This window comes from Rhinatrema bivittatum, chromosome 9 (genome assembly GCF_901001135.1).
Source record: "Rhinatrema bivittatum chromosome 9, aRhiBiv1.1, whole genome shotgun sequence".
NCBI classification, from domain to species: domain Eukaryota; kingdom Metazoa; phylum Chordata; class Amphibia; order Gymnophiona; family Rhinatrematidae; genus Rhinatrema; species Rhinatrema bivittatum.
The window spans coordinates 169682014-169701042 of NC_042623.1; the positions used below are offsets into that span (position 1 = coordinate 169682014).

General features: G+C 44.5%; 1 protein-coding gene across 5 annotated transcripts in view; it reads left to right on the forward strand.

The window, feature by feature from the left end:
* D2HGDH (D-2-hydroxyglutarate dehydrogenase) overlaps window positions 1–19029 on the forward strand; it is a 91308-nt gene that overhangs the window by 27983 nt on the left and 44296 nt on the right. For 4 of the 5 annotated variants that reach the window (XR_003858644.1, XM_029616074.1, XM_029616076.1 and 1 more), the window contains one exon: window positions 10212–10405. Coding sequence is in view for 4 of the 5 variants with exons in the window: in XM_029616074.1 (XP_029471934.1) it covers window positions 10212–10405 (194 nt within the window). In the remaining variant the exon portion in view is untranslated. Of the gene's footprint in view, window positions 1–6604; window positions 6761–10211; window positions 10406–19029 lie in introns of all 5 variants that reach the window. The other variant, XM_029616078.1, reaches the window with a different exon arrangement.

Sequence of the window (19029 nt, forward strand, 5' to 3'; positions counted from 1 at the left end):
CAGCAACAATTGCTCAACCTGTGCTTATACTGTGTGGGCAAGGACCATTACACCACCTCGTGCCCCAAGAAGTCTGGAAATACTCATGCCTAGAGTTAATGGAGGAAGTTACCCTAGGTAATACCCACTCCACTCCTCCACAAAAGATTATTTTGACTGTCCAGTTGAGCTTTGGACATAAGAGATTCTTCTTGGAGGCCTCTTGGATTCTGGCACAGCCAGCAACTTCATTGACAAAGCTCTAGTGAAGGAATTCCAGATACTACTAGAACTGCTGAACAACTCTCTGTGTACATAGCATCTGTATTTGGGGAGCTACTGCTCAGCGCTAGTTGCTAAATGACGGACCCTATGATTCTAATGGTGGGACTTTTACATGAGGAACACATCTCATTCTTCATGCTCCGAAAGTCCATCAACCCCGTATTTGCCCTACTCTGGCTACATCATTGCCGTATTGTGGATTGGAAAAACAGAGGGGTCCTCTCCTGGAGTGCTCACTATTTTTAAACTTGCCTACTTCTGGTATGCCCTTCCAGGCAGTTTGGTGCAGCAGACCTCTGCACACCTCTAGGATTACCCATGCCCGATGTCTCTTTTGCAGATGTTTTCAGTAAAAAAACAGGTTGAGACTCTGCCTCCTAATCGTCACTATGACTATATCATTGACCTAATGTTGGGTAAGATACCACTTCGTGATAGTCTACACGTTGTCCATTCTGGAGCTAAGGCTATGTCAGAATACATCTGGGAGACTTCGAGAGAGGGTTCATCAGACCATCCTCCTCTTCCACTGGGATTGGGCTCTTCTTCGTGTGAAAGAGGGACGGCTCACTATGCCCATGTATTGACTCTGGGATTTAAATGTCATTACTATCAAAAATAAATACCCCCTGCCACTAATATCAGAATTGTTTGACTGGCTGCAAGGAGCTACAATCTTCAGTAATTTGTTTCTGAAGGGAGCCTATAACCTCATATGGATACATGAGGGTGATGAGTGGAAAACTGTTTTTAATACAAAAGATGGCCACTATGAGTACCTAGTGATCTCCTTCGGCCCCAGTGGTTTTTCAACATTTTGTGTTCAACATTTTTAAAATGTTCATCAACATATTCAGATACTTACTATATACTTGCGTCATAGTATACTTGGATGACATCCTGATCTACTCACCCAGTCTTCATGCCCACTGCTGTCATGTCAAGGCGGTGCTTCAATGGTTAAGGGAACATGCTCTCTATGTGCTTTTGAATAGACTGCCCTCCCGTACCTGGGGTACATAATATCAGTATAGGGCTTACAAATGGACACCTCCAAACACTCCACTATCATGGCTTGGCTATGGCCAGTGAACCTCAAAGCAACTTGGCGATTCCTGGGATTCACCAACTACTACAGGTAATTCATCCCTCACTACTCCACCCTTATCGTCCCCATTACTTCGCTTATCGAGAAAGGGGCAAATGCCAAGGATTCACCATCCAAAGCCATTAGTGTATTTGCTGATCTGAAAGATGCCTTTCCACCCCAGTGCTCCAAAGACCTTACTTGAGATAATGCTCTCTAGCCGAAAGAAATTATGATATTGGCAATCGGGAACTATTTGCCGTTAAATTAGCCTTGGAAGAGTAGCATCTTCAGCTGGAGGGCTCCTTACATACCTTTACCATCTTCAGACCATAAAAATCTTGTGTATCTATGAATTATTAGAAGACTCAACCCTTGACAGGTCAGATAGTTTCTGTTCTTTCCCAGATTTGACTTTTGCTTAATGTATCACCTGGTGGAGAGAAACATCAAAGTGGTGCCCTGTCCAGATCGTTCGACCTCATAGTAGTCTCCATTCTCTTATGGTCTGCTTCTTGAAAGGGCTTTCTGCGTAGGAGAGGGTACTCTCTGGCAGTAATATCAACATGCTAAAGATACACAAAGCCTCTACTTCACTAGCATATATAAGGATTTGACGAGTGTTCAAATGATCCTGTTGGGACCATGAACTCTTCCACTAGAGGGTAGATAGATCATTAATATTAAATGTTCTCCAAAGTGGCCTGGACAAGGGATTAGCTCTCAATTCTCTGAAAGTACAAGTTGCAGCTATATCATACTATAGGGGCTGAATTAAAGGCACCCAGGTGGCAGCTTATCTGGGTATAATTTGAATTATAAAAGAAGTAAAGTGCATTCTGTCACTCTTCAGGCCAATGGGACCTTAATCTGGTTTTAAGAGCCTTGATTAAGTCCCCCTTTGAGCCAGTAAGGCAGATATCCTTAAATGACCTGTCCTTGAAAACTACCTTTCTAGTAGCTATTTGCTCTGGTAGGCACATCTCTGAGCTACAAGCCCTCTCAGGGAAACCACTACTTGGTCTTTTCTCTGGATTTGGTCACCTTTTGACCAGTACTGTCCTTCTGCTCAAGGTAGTATCTTCCTTTCATGTAAATCAGTCAGTGAACTCCCAGCATTTGACATCAGCGAAATATAGAGGGGAAGATGAGTCTACATTTGCTAGATGTACGTATTCTCTTGAGATATCTAAAGGTGACAAACACTTTTAGGAAAACAGACAAGCTGTTTGTATTGTTTGGCAGCTCCAGGACAGGGGAGGCAGCCTCCAAAGCTGCCATAGCTAGATGGATCAGGGAAATAATGTCTTTGGTGTACCTCCTCACTGGCAGGCAAATGCTGGATGCTATTTGCACTTACTCCACAAGGGCAGAAGCATCGTCGTGAGTGGAGGCAGCTTCAGCCTCACTGGAGGAAATCTATAGGGTGACCGAAATGGTTGTTCTTACATGCCTTTACTAGATATTATAGACTGGATGTGCACGCAAAGGCAGATGCAGCCTTTGGAGCAGGACTTAAGATATTCTATCTTCTTCTCTCCCCTAGTTTATGTAACTGCCATGAGAAAGGACAAATCTAGCAAGAAGAAAAGGAAGGATGAATGGGTTCTTACATAATAGTTTTCTTTCTTTGATTCCTGCTAGACCAGTCCAGAGTCCACCAGGGAATACAGGGCCAGTGTGGAACATGACCTCCATCCACAGTATGTTCCCACTATCTCTCATATTTCTTGCTGTAATAAAGTTTAGGTCTTGTGGACCCTGTTCTTATTTTAGGGTAGTTGGTTAGGGTTTTTTGTTTTTACTTGGTTACAGTGCTTTGGAAGAAAGCTGCTGGCAGCTGCCTAATATCACACTTCCCTTATAGCCCAGAGGGAGGTCATAAAAGAGAAGTGCCTTCCGTCTCCATCAGCCAAAGGGAAGAGAAATCCCATGAGTAAAGGCTGGTCCATCAGTTCTCCAAGGACAAGTGGGATGGCAGTCCTCGCTAGGATGTGCAATGTTTTTTTCGTTTCATTTCTATTGGAACGTAGTACACACTAAAAATTAATGAAACACGAAAACAGGAATGTGATGAAGTGACCCGGTTTTTCCCCTTTTTGCATGTGCGGGGCCAGGCATTTAGCTGGTCCACCTTAACTCCTACAGAGAGAGAGAGCTCTGTGGGTAGGACTCTGCTGGGAGGGGAGTAAGAAAGTGAACCCAGCTGAGATCAGGAGGCCTCTACGTCTCCAGAAAAAGACAGCTCCTGAAACGTTTCTGACCTAATCCATAGGTACTGTAAGCACACTGCAAAAGCACTGGTGTGTTATTTTGCTGTTTATTGTAATAAAATTTATAGTTGCAAGAAGAAAAGCTGGAGTCAGCGTATTTCCTGACTTCAGAGAGTGACGTTTTGCTCAGCCATCCTCACAAGAAAAAATAAAAAAGACATGAAACGAAAAAACAAAAGTTTTTTTGGCTGCACATCCTTAGTCCTAATATATGGATGATGCCATCTGGTGGAACCTGGTACAAAACTTTGATCATAAAGATTCTAGAAGTGTTTGGCTTGCTCTACTGAACATGTGCAGCCGTAGCCACCTCCCTGCCTCCCAGTCAGGGCCCCCTCAGTCTGCAAATCATATTTCTTTGCTCTCCCTGATAGATTGCAGAGAAAATTTCTGGAACTGCAGGAGCTGTTTCTTTTTTCTTGCAGGGCCCTGCGGGTTTTCTTTTCTCCCTCATATACCTTTAGGTAGTTTTTGTTTTTCAGTTTTTTCTTCTTTTTTAATACTTTTACTTGTGTCGGCCATTTGATGCACAGGCCTAGTATCCAACACAGCCATGTCAGAGGTTTGTTTTAAATTAATAAATAATGCTGCCTAGCAACATGAGTTTTATTTTTTCCCTCAGCCTTGATGTGTTTTATGCCTTTGTCTTTTGTGTCTTAGAACTCTCAGTCTACAGCGTCCCTGTTTGGTCGGGCTAGGCCTCTAGCCTGGGGATTTGCTTGACTTCCCATCCAGCCAGGAGCTTCATGAAATTTAGTCTGACCGCTGGTCATCAAAGGAGGCCCAGATAGTGAAGAATTCCAGGATCAATTCCCCCACCCTGTCCTGCATGAGATGGTGGTGGGCACCAGAGCATTCCCATGGGAAGGGAGAGCTCATCCTCCCCAACCACACTAGTCTTCACTTTTCTTATTGACGGACATCGTGTATAAGTTTGTAAAGACAATCTGTTATTCCTCTTTGGATATAAGAAATCCATTCTCAGATAGTCTACTCAAGTTTCTTCTTGATACCAAAAACCTGTAAAGCCTATGGGCAAAAATGCTGTTTCTCTTGGTTAGTGAACTTGTTTTTTTCTTTTGCCCAGGATGACCTAGTCTGGTGCGGCATGTCAAAGCTCCCTGTGCTGGAGCCAGGGGCGGATTGGCCTATTGAGGGATCAGGCACCCCCCCGGTGGGCCGGTCGCTCTAGTCACATGGTCTGCCAAGCGCGGCTGTGACAGAGCCGCGCTCGGCAGACCACGGGGTATCTCCTGGGCCGGCTGGGGTGGCGACTCCCCGGGCCAGTCATCATCGGGAATCTGCCCCTGGCTGGAGCTCTGCCTGCATTTGTTTCGCCATGCATTCACAATGGACTCCTGTTTTTGGCAGGCCGTGAAACTGTATTTTAAAAAAAGGTCTATCCTATGGAGTCTCTTTGAGATGTAAAACCCAACTCCATTCCCTTCTAGATCCCATTATTGGTCAGACTGCCTAAAAAAAAAATGGTTGGGGGGGGGAAAAAGAGATTATATAAGATTGGCCTATTGCCACCCAAACAGTACTGTTAGGCTTTTACCCTTTTTTTTGTCTGAGGCAGCCTGTAGCTTGGGAATCCCCATATCTGAGGACTGCCATCTTGCTTGTCATCGGTGAAAGAGAAGTTACTTACCTGTAACAGTACTTCTCTAATGGACAGCAAGATGTCAGTCCTCAAGGCTCCCTCCCTCCTCCCCTTGAGGAGCCCTGCCTGAGAAGTACAGAGGCAACCACAGCTGCAAATGTTCAACAGAGCATGCTGAAAGCTTCTAGAATCTAAAATTAAAGTTCTATGCCAGACTCTGTTGGATGATATCGCCCATAAGAGAGGACTGACATCCTGTTGTCCATTGGAGAACCACTGTAAGTAACTTCTCTGAATCAAGGAAAGAAAATTATCAGGCAAGAACAAATCTATCCATGATCTCCACACTTGTTCTCCCTTCTGATTAGAATGTCAAAAGTGTCTCTGTTGTAGGCAATTCAAAGCCAAGGATATTCATGACACCAAAAGTGCATTAAAAGGATATACCCAAAGGTTGAAAAAGTCCAGAATGGAAAACTTTACGCTGTAGGTAAAACCATTTAATCACATCCAGGGAAGAAATAACCAGACATTATATAAGATGATAATGCCTCTTCCTATTCCCCTTATCTGACTCTGCTGCTAAATAATAGAGCTTTTCTCTTAATTTAGTTTATCATACTTGATATACTGCTTTTTAAATATCATAGTAGTTATAAAGTCATCAACATATCAACTCCTGGAGTAACATATAAAGATATCTACTAGATAAGGGAGCCCTGACCGACGTGCCGCAAATGCGCAGTAGAGAGCAGCTCTACCGCGCATGCGCGGGCGAGCACGTCGGCCAGAGTGCCCGAAAAAAAAAAATGGCGCTGGGTTGTTAGGAGCAGCCAGCCAGCCAGCCAGCCAGCCAGCCGGCCAGCCAGCCAGCCAGCCAGCCAGCCAGCCAGCCGGCCAGCCAGCCAGCCAGCCAGCCAGCCGGCCAGCCAGCCAGCCGGCCGGCCAGCCAGCCAGCCGGCCAGCCGGCCGGCCGGCCAGCCTGCCGGCCAGCCAGCCAGCCAGCCCGCCCCCGTTATCGGTTGTAGATGAGCTGAAAGGGGAGGGGAATGAGAGAGGGGGAGTGAGTGAGGGGGGGAGGGAGGAGAGAGTGAGGAGGGGGGAGGGAGGAGAGAGTGAGCTGAGGGGAGGGGGAGGGAGGAGAGAGTGAGGAGTGAGGGGAGGGAGGGAGGGAGGAGAGAGGGAGGGAAAGGAGTGGGAAGGAAATGGACCGAAAAATATTTTTTAAATGTAGCCCGTTGTTACAGGCTTAACGGCTAGTTGATATATAAAATATATGCCATCTTATGCCCTTGTCAGAAAATGTATGTAGGACTTACAAAGTGACCTATCAAGACTTGTATGTATGTATTTATTTATTTGTTTGCTTTTGTATAGCGACATTCATTGGGGTACATCACATCGGTTGACATGGAGAAATAGTAGGACGAGCGTGTCTTATTATTTTACATGGAACGGAGGCAAAAACAACAGTTAGTGCAATTACATTTCAGTGGTGAACATTGAAACGGAATTGATTCAAACAGCTCAAAAGTTAGTACAATTATATTTTAGCAAAGCAACAGTTAGTACAATTACATTTTAGCAGTGGTGAACATTGACATGGAATTGATTCAAACAGCTTAACAGGGCAATTTGATTCAAACCGCTCACAGGTCAATAACTATGGGTTACATAGGGAGGTAGGCATCTCTAGTTATTTACAGAGTGGGGAAGTCTGTACATGGGAGGCAGGGTGGGGCTTATTGAGGTACACAGGCATGTCTAAAGGTTAATTGGGATTGTGACGTTTCTCTTTTGTTGTGTGGTTGGGGTGGGTATGAGGAGTGGGGGGTGGGGAGTTAGGTTTGAGGGCTGAAAGGCTTTTTGGAATAGCCAGGTTTTTAGATTTTTTTTTTTTGAAAGACTGGGTGGATGTCTCCAGTCTGAGTTGTTCAGGGAGTGTGTTCCACAGAGATGGGCCGGCTATTGATATGGCGCGTTCTCTGGTTGCGGTTAGGTGTGCTTGTTTTGTAGCGGGTATGTTTGACAGGCCTGTGTTTTTAGATCTGAGGTTTCTTTGGCTGTGGTGGTGGTGGAGAGCGTCTTTAAGCCGTTCGGTGTTTTTGTTGTGTATTGATTTGTGTAGTAGGGTAAGGGGTTTGTATTGAATTCTGTGGGATATTGGAAGCCAGTGAAGGTTTTTGGGGATGGGTGTGATGTGGGCGGAGCGACTGCTATTTGTTAGGGATCTGGCTGCTGCATTTTGGAGTAGTTGCAGGGGTTTGAGGGTGGATGAGGGGAGTCCAAGTAGTAGTGAGTTGCAGTAATCCAGTTTGGAGAAAAGGAGGGATTGAAGTACTGTCCTGTAGTCTTGGTTGAAGAGGGGGGTTTGATTTTCTTGAGGACTTGTAGCTTGAAGTAGCCGTCTTTTATTGTGGCAGTGATGTGTGTTTTTTTAGGTTGAGCTCGGAGTCCAATGTGATGCCTAGGTTTTTTACTTCGGTAATGCATCGGCTGGGTGGTTGGGCGGGTGTGGGAATTTGGATGTTCTTTGTGCGGTGCTTGTTTATTATGTGTAGTATTTCAGTTTTTGAGTGATTGAGTGTGAGGGAACATTGTGTGAAGAGGTTATTTATTTGGGTTGAGTAGGTTTCCCATTGCAGTAGGGTGCGTTGTAAGTTTTCTTTCATGAGGAGTAGTATCTGAACGTCATCTGCGTAGATGAAGTAGTGGAGGTTTAGGCTGGAGAGGAGTTTGCAGAGGGGGAGCATGTATATATTGAATAGGGTGAAGGATAGGGAGGATCCTTGGGGGACGCCATGAAGGAGTGGGAAGAGTTTCGATTTGCAGTTGTTTAGTCGCACTTTATATGATCTGTTAGATAAGTAGGATTTGAACCATTTGAGGGTTTTGTCACCGAGTCTGATTTCTGTTAGCTGTGATAGTAGAGAGTTGTGGTTGATAGTGTTGAATGCGGCAGAGATGTCCAGTAGTATTAGGAGGTAGGAGTGTCCGGCATCAAGACCTCTCAGGGCGGTGTCTGTGAGGGATAATAGTAGGGTTTCAGTGCTGAGTGATTTCCTGAATCCGTGTTGAGAGGGGAAGAGGATTTTGTGTGTTTTGAGGTGTTCCAAGAGTTGGCGGTTGACAATTTTTTCTAGGATCTTCGAAATGAAGTAGAGGTTTGAGATGGGTCTGTAGTTTGCAGGTTCAGAAGGATTCAGTTGTGGTTTAACAGGTGCTTCAATTTTATTTGTGCATCCGTACAAATAAAATTGAGGCACCTATTGTGAAACATTGAATTGAATGTAGTCATAATTTAAACCAATTGCAGGTTTTGTTTTTTTATCATTCAGCATATTTCTGCAAATCAAGGGGGCAATGTATCCCTTATATTCCAGAGACTGAAACAATGTTATATTTTTTTGGTGGTAATCAATAAATCTGAGGGTTTAGATCAAGCCATTGAATGGGAGGCATTTGTGTAATCATTAAGAGTTGAACAAGAAAGTTTATTCTGTTTGACTTGAATGTGTAATAGTTTTTTCTCTTCTGGAGTCATGACTTGGAAGTCACCATGACTGACGGTAATGTGAGTCGCTGCTGAAGTGATTTTATTAGATATGTTAAGAACATAAGATATGCCATACTGGGTCAGACCAAGGATCCATCAATCCCAGTATCCTGTTTCCAACAGTGGCCAATCCAAGTCACAAGTACCCAAACATTAGATAAATCACAAGCTACTACTGTTTATTAATTACTGTAATAGCTGTTTATGGATTTAACCTCTAGGAACTTATCCAAACCTTTTTTAAACCCAGTTACACTAACTGCTGAAACCACATCCCTGTCAATGAATTCCAGAGCTTAGCTATGCGCTGAGTGAAAAAGAATTTACTTCGATTTGTTTTAAATGAGCTACCCTTTCATGATTTTGCAGACCTCTATCATATCCCCCCTCAGTCGTCTCTTCTCCAAACTGAACAGCCTGAACTTCTTTAGCCTTTCCTCATAAGACAGCCATTCCATGCCCCACATCATTTTGGTCGCCCGTCTCTGCACATTCTCCAGTTCAGCTATATCCTTTTTGAGATGCGGTGACCAGAATTGCACACAGTACTCAAGGTGCGGTCTCACCATGGAGCGATACAGAGGCATTATGACATCCACCGTTTTTATTCACCATTCCCTTCCTAATAATTCCTAACATTCTGTTTGCTTTTTTGATCGCCACAGCACACTGAGCCGATGATTTCAATGTGTTATCCACTATGACATGGTAAATTATGTTTGTGGAATCAGCATGTAATCATATGTTAATGTAACAATTGTTATTGAAAGTTGTTTAAAGGAGGAGCAGCCTAGTGGTTAGAACAATGAGCTGCAAACCAGGGAAATCAGGTTTCAAATCCTGCTGCTGCACCTTGTGATCCTGTGCAAGACATTTCATCCTGCATTGCCTTTGGAACAAATTTAGATTGTAAGCCCTCTGGGTAATAGGGAAATACTTAAAAGTACCTGTAGTGTCTGAAAAAGCAGAATATAAAAATAAACAGCGTATTAAGGATTTATTTTGTTTATTTATAGTGGATGCACATATTACGACAACTGAGCCTTACACCTGGGCCTGTGATAGTGTTTCATTTAAATCACTTCTTTATATGATGGGATAATGGATATTCTATCACTGGGTATTGGTAGAACCCATGAAAATGTACAGTATGGAATCTACAAGTTGCAACACGAGTTTTGTGATTTCTGAAAAGTTTTTATTGAATGGGACTTTAGGGATGAACTGTATAAGTTGAATCTCGGATAACGATGAATTGTCTAATGTTCGTCCACTTATCAAATAAAGTACATGTATTGTGATAATAACAAGATGGCTTAGTGAAGGTTTTTGTAAGACAAAGGAAATATTAAGGTATTTTAGGTCGTGGTACACTGCTTAAGAAATGAAGGTATTTGTACTATATGCATTTCCAATTATATATTTTAGGAATCCTTGTTTGCCAAGCAGGCTGTATTCTTGAGACACTGAACCAATATGTGGAAGAGCAGGAATTTATCATGCCCCTTGATCTCGGAGCTAAGGGCAGCTGTCACATTGGGGGAAATGTGGCTACCAATGCAGGTGGCCTTCGGCTTCTGAGGTATGGCTCCCTGCGAGGGACAGTCCTGGGACTCGAAGTGGTAAGAGAAACAGTGTCCTGCCATCTTCTTCTCATATCTTTACAAATCTGAGCTTCCTGCTGTCCTCCCTCTAACATCACATCTTCTGTTATCCCACACCCCTGCATTATCTCATGATACTACTATATTATAATTCAATTTATGACTTGACCTGGATTGCGGATAATATCCCATGTTACTGGTACTCTGTCCCATCTGGATTAGATTCCTGCTGTAAATGCTTATTTATTGTATTTATTTTTATTAAATTTGATTCCCTATATTCATACAATAAGCATCAAAGCAAAGAGCAATCTATAACAATTCAACAAAAAATAAAAACTGTACAATTAAAACAATAAAACATATAGGCCAAGGCCTGGTAGGGACCCAACGGTACCACATCCTACTCAAACATTTTAGATCATCCAAATCTAAAAATGTAAAAAACCCAGGCAACAATACAATGCAAAATTACAACATTCCATTCATCCTGCTAGACCAGTCCAATCGATAGTGGGTTATGCCCTCCTACATGCAGATGATAGCAGAGAAACGTTTTCCTGAATGACGTCATCGCTTTTAGTTACAGGTGGTGCAGCACTGGAACCAACAAAATATTTCTCTGCTTCCAGGGCCAGGCACCTGGTACTCCCAAGAGAACGAGCCCGCTGAGAGGGTTCTCAGTCTCAGAGGGGACTTGGTGGAGCCCAGGGAGGAACATTCTTTGTTCTTCATCAGCTTCTTTGGCAGTTTAAACGGCAGATTTTTTTTTATGCTCTGGGTTTCTCTGATTGCCCCCCTCGCTCCCCTGCTCCGGAGCTGAAGTATTAAAAAAAAATTTAAAAAAAAAACAGAGATGGCGGCAAGAAAGGAACTGTACTGGTGCAGGGCTGATGAGAGCGAGAGTCTCTTCGGCTTGGGGGTTTAAGTGCTCCAGAGGGTGTGCTTTGAGCTGTTTTTGAGGCTTTTTTTTTCTGTGCAGTCTTGGGGGAGGTGCTGAAACCTGCTCATGTTTAGGCCTGAGTATGGCTGCCACTGCAGTGCCAGTGGGTGCAGGCGCACCGCCTCTGCCATGGGGCTGCTCTGTACAGCTTGTTTCCAGGCAGGAGAAATGTCTGTTGAGCCTTCTAAGGCCTCGAAGAGGTAGACGGCGGTCTCTCCCACTGCCGGAAGGGTTCCTTTTCTGCCCCATGTTTTGGATGTAGTGGCCATTTTGGAATTTTTGGTGGGCCTGGCAACCATTTGGATACTCCCCTGTGGCTATTTCTTCTTTTCATCCCCCATTTAGTTGCTGTGTGTGTGTGTGTGTGTGTGTGGGGGGGGGGGGGGTGTTGCAGAGAACTCCCTGTTTTGTTCCCCATGGAGGATTTTCTCCGCTAGGCTCCTTCTGGACAGGAAGAATTTTTTTTGCTTCCTGATCCAAACTTTCTGTGCAACTCAGAAGGCTGTCTATAAAGTTGGAGTTTCCCCTCTCAGTTGGAGCCTAGGGTCCAGATCCCTACACAGAAGTCCAGGGGAGTTCTGGGCTCGCCTGTGTGGGTCCCAGAGGAGGTGCTGGAGGTCTTGGAAGTTCTGCTGTACTTGACAAGTTGTACCTTTGATGAAAGGGGAGCTTCCCTCAGTCAGAGGAGAATTTTCCACAATTCATTTATTTTAGAAAGAGAAGATTGCAATAATTATTGCTCCATTAACAAAGGTGTGCACAGATCCTCTATAGCCTTTCCTCTTCTTTCTGAAGTGGAGGTCATGGTGTTTTCAGGTTAAGAAGCCCCTGAGAGCAGTCTCTGGGGAGAGAAGATTAAATAAGCTTTATCCTCTTCTTCAGGAGGCAATTCACCACTTGTGTTCCATTGTCTCGAGTGGACACACCTGTCCTGGCCTTGACTAGATGAGCCATGGTTACCCAGTCAAAAAAGGGTGGAAGTTAGTGCTTCTCTGAAAGATCCTCAGGTCAGTAAGTTTGAGGTACCGTTGAAGCATGGTTTCTTTCAGCAGCCCTGCCCATCCAGATTTCTACTTTTAGTGGTTTTGTGGTGTGAACTCTTTTGTGCTGCATTCAGCAGCTTCCAGATTTTCCTCTAAGTCTGTGACTTCAGCCATAGAGGCTGGGAGGTGCTCTTGCTCTACAATTGGATGGCAGATTGGTGCTCAAAGTCTCATTTGGACAAGCTTCCCTTTAAAGGGATGCTTCTTTTGAGACAGAGCTGGAGTGACTGGTTAAGAATCTCAAGAATCAAGAATCACAGGATCTTCCTGGGGACAGAGATCCCTCCTTTTACTGCCCTGGTAGAGGCGGGCATGGTCTAGTCTAATATTCAATTCATTATAGGCCTGACAAGCAGTCTTCTTCCTCTTTCAAGGCTAGAGGGAGGAAACAGTCCTTTCATGGCTCCTAAAGACCAGGACCTAAGGCGCACAGTGCCTCTGCATCAGGTTGTGTCCAGCAATGAGGTGCAGCATGTTCATTCTCTGGTGCCGATGGTAGGCAGTCACTTACAACAGTATTATCAAGACTGGACCTGAATAACTTTGAACACGTAGGTATTGGATGTCATCTGCTTCAACTTCTTCCTAGAGTTTGCCTCTCCTATTCCCAAGGCCTTCTTGGTGTCTCATTGTGCCTCAGCCATCATAGGTTTGGCAGTTTAGGTTACAATCTCAGAGCTTTAGCCACTGCGAGCAGTGGTACGTTCCTCTTTTTCAATAGGGTTTGATTTATTTTGTGGTTCCCTCAAAAGGATGGATCTTGTGGGCTTATTCTCAGTCTCAAAGGAGTGAACGCCAGTCTGTGTGTCTCACACTTCAGATTGGAAACTCTTCATTCTCTGCTGGTTCGGCAAGGTGAATATTTCTCTTCTCTAGACCTGTAGGAAGCATATTTGCATTCCCCTCCCTCTGGAAGATCAGGGATGCCTTTGATTTTTAGGTGAATTTTAAAAACCGCCCAGTTGCGCTCATATCTCCCACTGCACACACATCTTGCTCAATTTCAAAAAGGTGTGAGCGTGATGTGGGAGATTTAGGATGTTGCCAAGATATGAGCGTGTAAATACTTACATGGCCCAGTGAGTGTCCAGGTTCACTGCTGTGTAAATTTACTTCTGCTATGGAGGAGGTGTAAGTTGTAAAAAAAAACAAAACCAAAAAATCCCCCTGCAATTTTGGAGGGGTTTAAAGGGTCTGGGGTAACTGGGGGAAGTGCAGGCTATCAAACCAGGGGATTTGGAGTACCTAGTTCTTTACGTGGTGACCTGGTGAATGAACTGGTGAAACTGGCAATGGCGTAGACACGTACCTGTTATAAAATACCCTGAATTACGTGCAAATATTATAAAATTATTGTGTCCCTGGGTGTGCACTGATGCACACATGCCACTTTGAAATTCACCTTCCCTGTGTTCAACAGCAACAATTTCATTTCAGAAAACCTTTCTTTTGATCTGGCCACAGCTCCTCAAATGTTCACCAAGGTTATGTTGGAGAAGCTACCTTCTTGAAGAAGGAAGACATAATGGTTCATCCTTATCTGGGTGATTGGCTGATCAGAACCAAGTTTTTCCAGAAGAGCATTCAAGCATTCTGCAAAGTGGTACAGATTTTTAGAGGACTTGGATTTTCTCATCAGTTTTTCACAGTGTAATTTTATCCATCTCAGTCCTTGGGATGTAGGGAGATATCTCATGTTTTACCACTGAATCACCAAATATGAATTATAATAGCCAAGATATGTAAAGACCAGCTACTCACAGGCCCCAAACACTGTCACAGCAAGAGAAAAAAACCTATGCCCCTAGCAAAATAGCACTGTCTCAGTGGAAAAAGAAGAGACTTTGCCCTGATACACTAAAATATACTTTATCAAGATGTGGCTGTTTGTAAGTGTCTGTCTAAATACAAAAAGCGGACAGAGAGACAATATGACTTAAGCTCATAAGCAGGAGACATGGATCGGCCAAGGCAGAGGCCAGAGGTCAGAAAGACCCCCACCCTTGGAAGAGAGAGGGGGCAGTAAGAGACAGAGAAAAACACTCTGGCACACAGCTTGGCATACAGATATGGCAGTTTCCCCCCCCCCCCAAAGAAATGGGGAGGGGGAAGAAGACCTGCAATGTGGCAGGCCCCCCCCCCCGAGGAAATGGGGAGAAAGACATTCAATGACCACATGATTATGCATGAGTTTATGCATATTTATCAGCTAGAAATTATAAGGAGAAGGAAGAAAAAAACCCAGAAAGAAGGAAAGATCCCCCTGGAGGCTAGAAAGTGAGACCCAGGAATGACTCCTGAAGAAAAACCATGAAACCGGAGAAGTGACCCCTGAAAGAAAAGAAAGGGAGCCTGAAGCAGATCAGCACCCACTGCTATCGAGGAGGGAGAAGACTGGTGTGGCCAAGAGACCAGGGCAGGAGACCAGAGAGAGGAGACATCCTGCTCAGGTGTGGAGAGGGACACAGAGTCTGAGAGGGTGAGGGGTGAGAGCAAGCCCAATTAGCCCGACAAGTTCCAAATCCAGAAGCAAGTCTCCTTCCGAGACCGCCTGCCGGTTCTGCCAGTACCAAGCTGGGGAAGCAAGCCTCTCCCCTGCCCACCTTCTCCAGACCTCCAGCCAGCATCTGCTTCAGAAATAAAGCAGAAGGATATTGCCTGAAGCTGGGACCAGGGATAAGTAAGTTAGCCACAAGTATTAATATATTAAGCAGGCTAAGGTTTATGGCATGCGTGAAAGCACCCACAGTACAGATCTTCTTTAGGGTAAACTGGTGCTTAGTGGCCAGGTTGTTAGAGGCAGGAATTGTTATTTTCTAAACGCTATATCCTGCCAAATCTGATAAATAAAAGTCTGTTTCTGAGGAGAATACGCATTGTCTTTTCCTTACTTAGGATCGTGAAGTAAGGTGGGAGGGCTATTGGAAGTGTCCTGTAGCAGACAGGTCCCTGCACCTCTAAACTTGCGTACAGGAATACCTAGGAGGTCTTTTTGATACTGTGGTGGGTTGAGTGTACTTGTCAGAGGAAAGCTTTTTTTTTATCCATGTTTATTCTTCAGGTGTAGAGGTTTGCTGCTTTGTGGACTCCAAGAGCCTTAATTATCTTCCGCTACTCGGATCCTTGGTATCCACTTTGTATCTAGTCCTTTGGGTCAGAGCTCACTTCTGTCCTATTGGTCTCCCCAGATACAGGTCTGATTGTCATCTTTCTTTGCCTGCATCTGTCTGATACAGACTCCTTTAACATAGAAACATAGAAATGACGGCAGAAGAAGACCAAACTGTCCCTCCAGTCTGCCCAGCAAGCTTTCACTTTTTTTTCCCCCCCTATACTTATCTGTTACTCTTGTCCCTTGTAAGTGACTTTTTTGTTCTATTTCCCTTCCACCCCCTCCATTGATGTAGTTAGCAGTACTGGAGCTGCATCTAAGTGAAGTATCTAGCTAATTGTTTAGGGGTAGTAACTGCCGTCATAGCAAGCTACTCCCACGCATGTTTATCCAGCCTGTGCAACTCAGTCCTTGTTGGTTGTTGTCCGAATATAAATCATCTTTTCATCATTCCCCTGCCGTTGAAGCAGAGAACTATGCTGGATATCATTGAAAGTGAAGTGTCAGGCTTATTTGGTTTGGGGTAGTAACCGCTGTATCAAGCAAGCTACTCCTCTGCTTTTTTGTGGATGCAAATCCTTTTTTTTCACATTTCCTCTTGCCGTTGAAGCAAAGAGCAATGTTGGAGTCGCATTAACCTTGTGTATGTTTATTGAATTAAGATATTAATCTCCAGGTAGTAGCCTTTATTCCTGCAAGCCACCCCCATGCCTCTTCACTTCATTCACATCCTCTAGACTTTATGGATCCACAGTGTTTATCCCACGCCTCTTTGAAATCCTTCACGGTTTTGGGTCTTCACCACTTCCTCTGGAAGGGCGTTCCAGGCATCCACCACCCTCTCCGTGAAGAAATACTTTCTGACATTGGTTCTGAGTCTTCCTCCCTGGAGTTTTAAATTGTGACCCCTGGTTCTGCTGATTTTTTTGCAACGGAAAAGGTTTGTCATTGTCTTTGGATCATTAAAAGTATATGAAAGTCTGTATCATATCACCTCTGCTCCTCCTTTCCTCCAGGGTGTACATATTTAGATTCTTCAATCTCCCCTCATAAGTCATTTGATGAATAACCTCCACCTTTTTGGTCGCCCTTCTCTGTACCGCCTCCATCCTGTCTCTGTCCCTATGGAGATACGGTCTCCAAAACTGAACACAATACTCCAGGTGAGGCCTCACCAAGGACCTGTACAAGGGGATAATCACATGCCTTTTCTTACTTGATATTCCTCTCTCTATGCAGCCCAGCATTCTTCTGGCTTTAGCTATCGCCTTGTCACATTGTTTCGCCGACTTCAGATCATTAGTCACGATCACCCCCAGGTCTCTCTCCTGCTCTGTGCACATCAGCCCTTCTCCCCCCATCGAATACAGTTCTTTCGGATTTCCACACCCCATATGCATGACTCTCACTTCTTGGCGTTGAATTTCAGCTGCCATATCTTTGACCACTCTTCCAGTTTCCTTAAATCCCGTCTCATTCTCTCCACTCCTTCTGGCATGTCCACTCTGTTGCAGATCTTAATGTCATCCGCAAAATGACAAGCCTTACCTTCTATCCCATCCGCAATGTCGCTCACAAAGATATTGAACAGGACCGGTCCCAACACCGATCCCTGCGGCACTCTGCTCAACACAGCTCTCTCTTCAGAGTAAGCTCCATTCACCACTACTCATTGTCTTCTGTCCGTCAACCAGTTTGGAATCCAGGCCACCACTTTGGCACTCATTCCTAAGTTTCTCATTTTATTCACTAGTCTCCTGTGCGGGACCGTGTCGAAAGCTTTGCTGAAGTCCAAGTAGGTGACATCGAGCGCTCTTCCTTGATCCAATTCCTTGGTTACTTAGTCAAAAAAGTCAATCAGATTTGTCTGACAGGATCTTCCCCTGGTGAATCCATGCTGCCTCTGGTCCAGCAATTCTCCCGACTGTAGATAGTTCACTATTCTTTCTTTCAACAGCGACTCCATTACTTTTCCCACCACCGAGTTTTGGTGGTCGATTTCTCAAATCTTGTTTGAGGGGTGTGAGTTTGGTGCCATCCTCTTGGTTATTCGACTTGACAGATTTAAGTCTTCATGATGGAAGGGGGGGGGGGGGGGGGGAGAACTATTGTTAGATATGGTAGCCCGGGGCACTGGTCTCCCAAAGCAGCCATTTGGTCCAGCAATAAGCTAGAAACCAGCGCCATAAGGCTTGCTGCTTCTTATTTTCTTCTATTGATCAAGGACAGGATGGTCAGAGTTTTTCTCTGATACTGCCTCGGTGATGGCTTATGTGAACAGGCAAGGAGGAACCAGAAGGTACAGGTGTGTCAGAGGAAGTGAATCTTCTTTTTCTTGGATAGATGAGAATCTTGATGGCAGTTAATATACTGGGACATGAAAATCCAGATAAACCTTCTGGATTAGTGTGCATTGGAACGTGGCAATGATGTCTTTCAGCAGATAGTGTGTAAGTGGGATATACTTCACATGGATTTGATAGTAATTCACAAGAATGCCAAGGTTCAGCAGTTTTTCAGCCATCTCAGGGAAGGCAGATCTGAAAGAACAGATGCCCTGGTGCATCCTTGGCCAAGATGGGATTTCCTTTACGTGTTTCCATCTTGGCCTCTGGTAGGGTAGACTCTGTGCAAAATAGAGGAAGAGAATGTTCTGGTGGCCCCGGGTTGGCCAGGGAGGCCTTGGTATGCAGGTCTGATGAGGCTCCAAATCAACCATCCTTTCGCGGGCTGTTGGTGCAGGGTCCAGTCCCTATGAAAGATCCCACTACATTTTATCTTATGGCCTTGCTCTTCAAATGTTGTGTTTGAGAAAGAAGGGTTGTTTTTCTTCAGTGATTTCTATCTTGTAGATGGTCTGTAAAACTTCAACTTCTCTGGTTTCCTTTAGGGTTTGGTGCCAGTTTGAAGTGTTTTGCAGAGAACGGTCACTCTCCCTTGGCATTCAGTTATCCCTTTATTTTTTCCTCAGATGGGGCTGGAGAAAGGTCTGGTCTCATGCTCCTTGAGAATTCAGGTAGCAACCATTTCCTTATTCAGGGGCAGAATTCCAAGGTTCTCAGTAGCCTTCCATCTGGATATGCCTCACTGCCTTTGGTGGGGTTAGGAAGTTACAATCTCTTATGAGGCCAACAGTCCTTTAGTAGGATCTCAGTTTGGTCCTGAAGTTGTTCGTGGCTTCTCCTTTTGAGCTTCTGAAACATGATTCATTTAAGGACTTTTCCTTGAAGATGGTTTTCTTGGTGGCACTCTCTTCCACTCGGCATATCTTGGAGATCATGCTCTTTCTTTTTTTTGTGGCGTATTCTGTTTTCCCTTAGGATCATATCATTGTTTTCTTCCAAGGGTGATGAAAGCATTCCACCTTAATCAGTGTATTTCTAGGCCAGTTTTCTCTGAGGAGTGTCAGAGCGATAATAGATCTTTGGGATTCCTGGCTGTTGTCGAATACTCTTTAGATATTTATAGGTTGCTAATGCTTTTCTCTTAGACATGTTGTTTGCCATGTTTGGAAGTCCACATAGAGGTGAAATGGCCTCCAAAT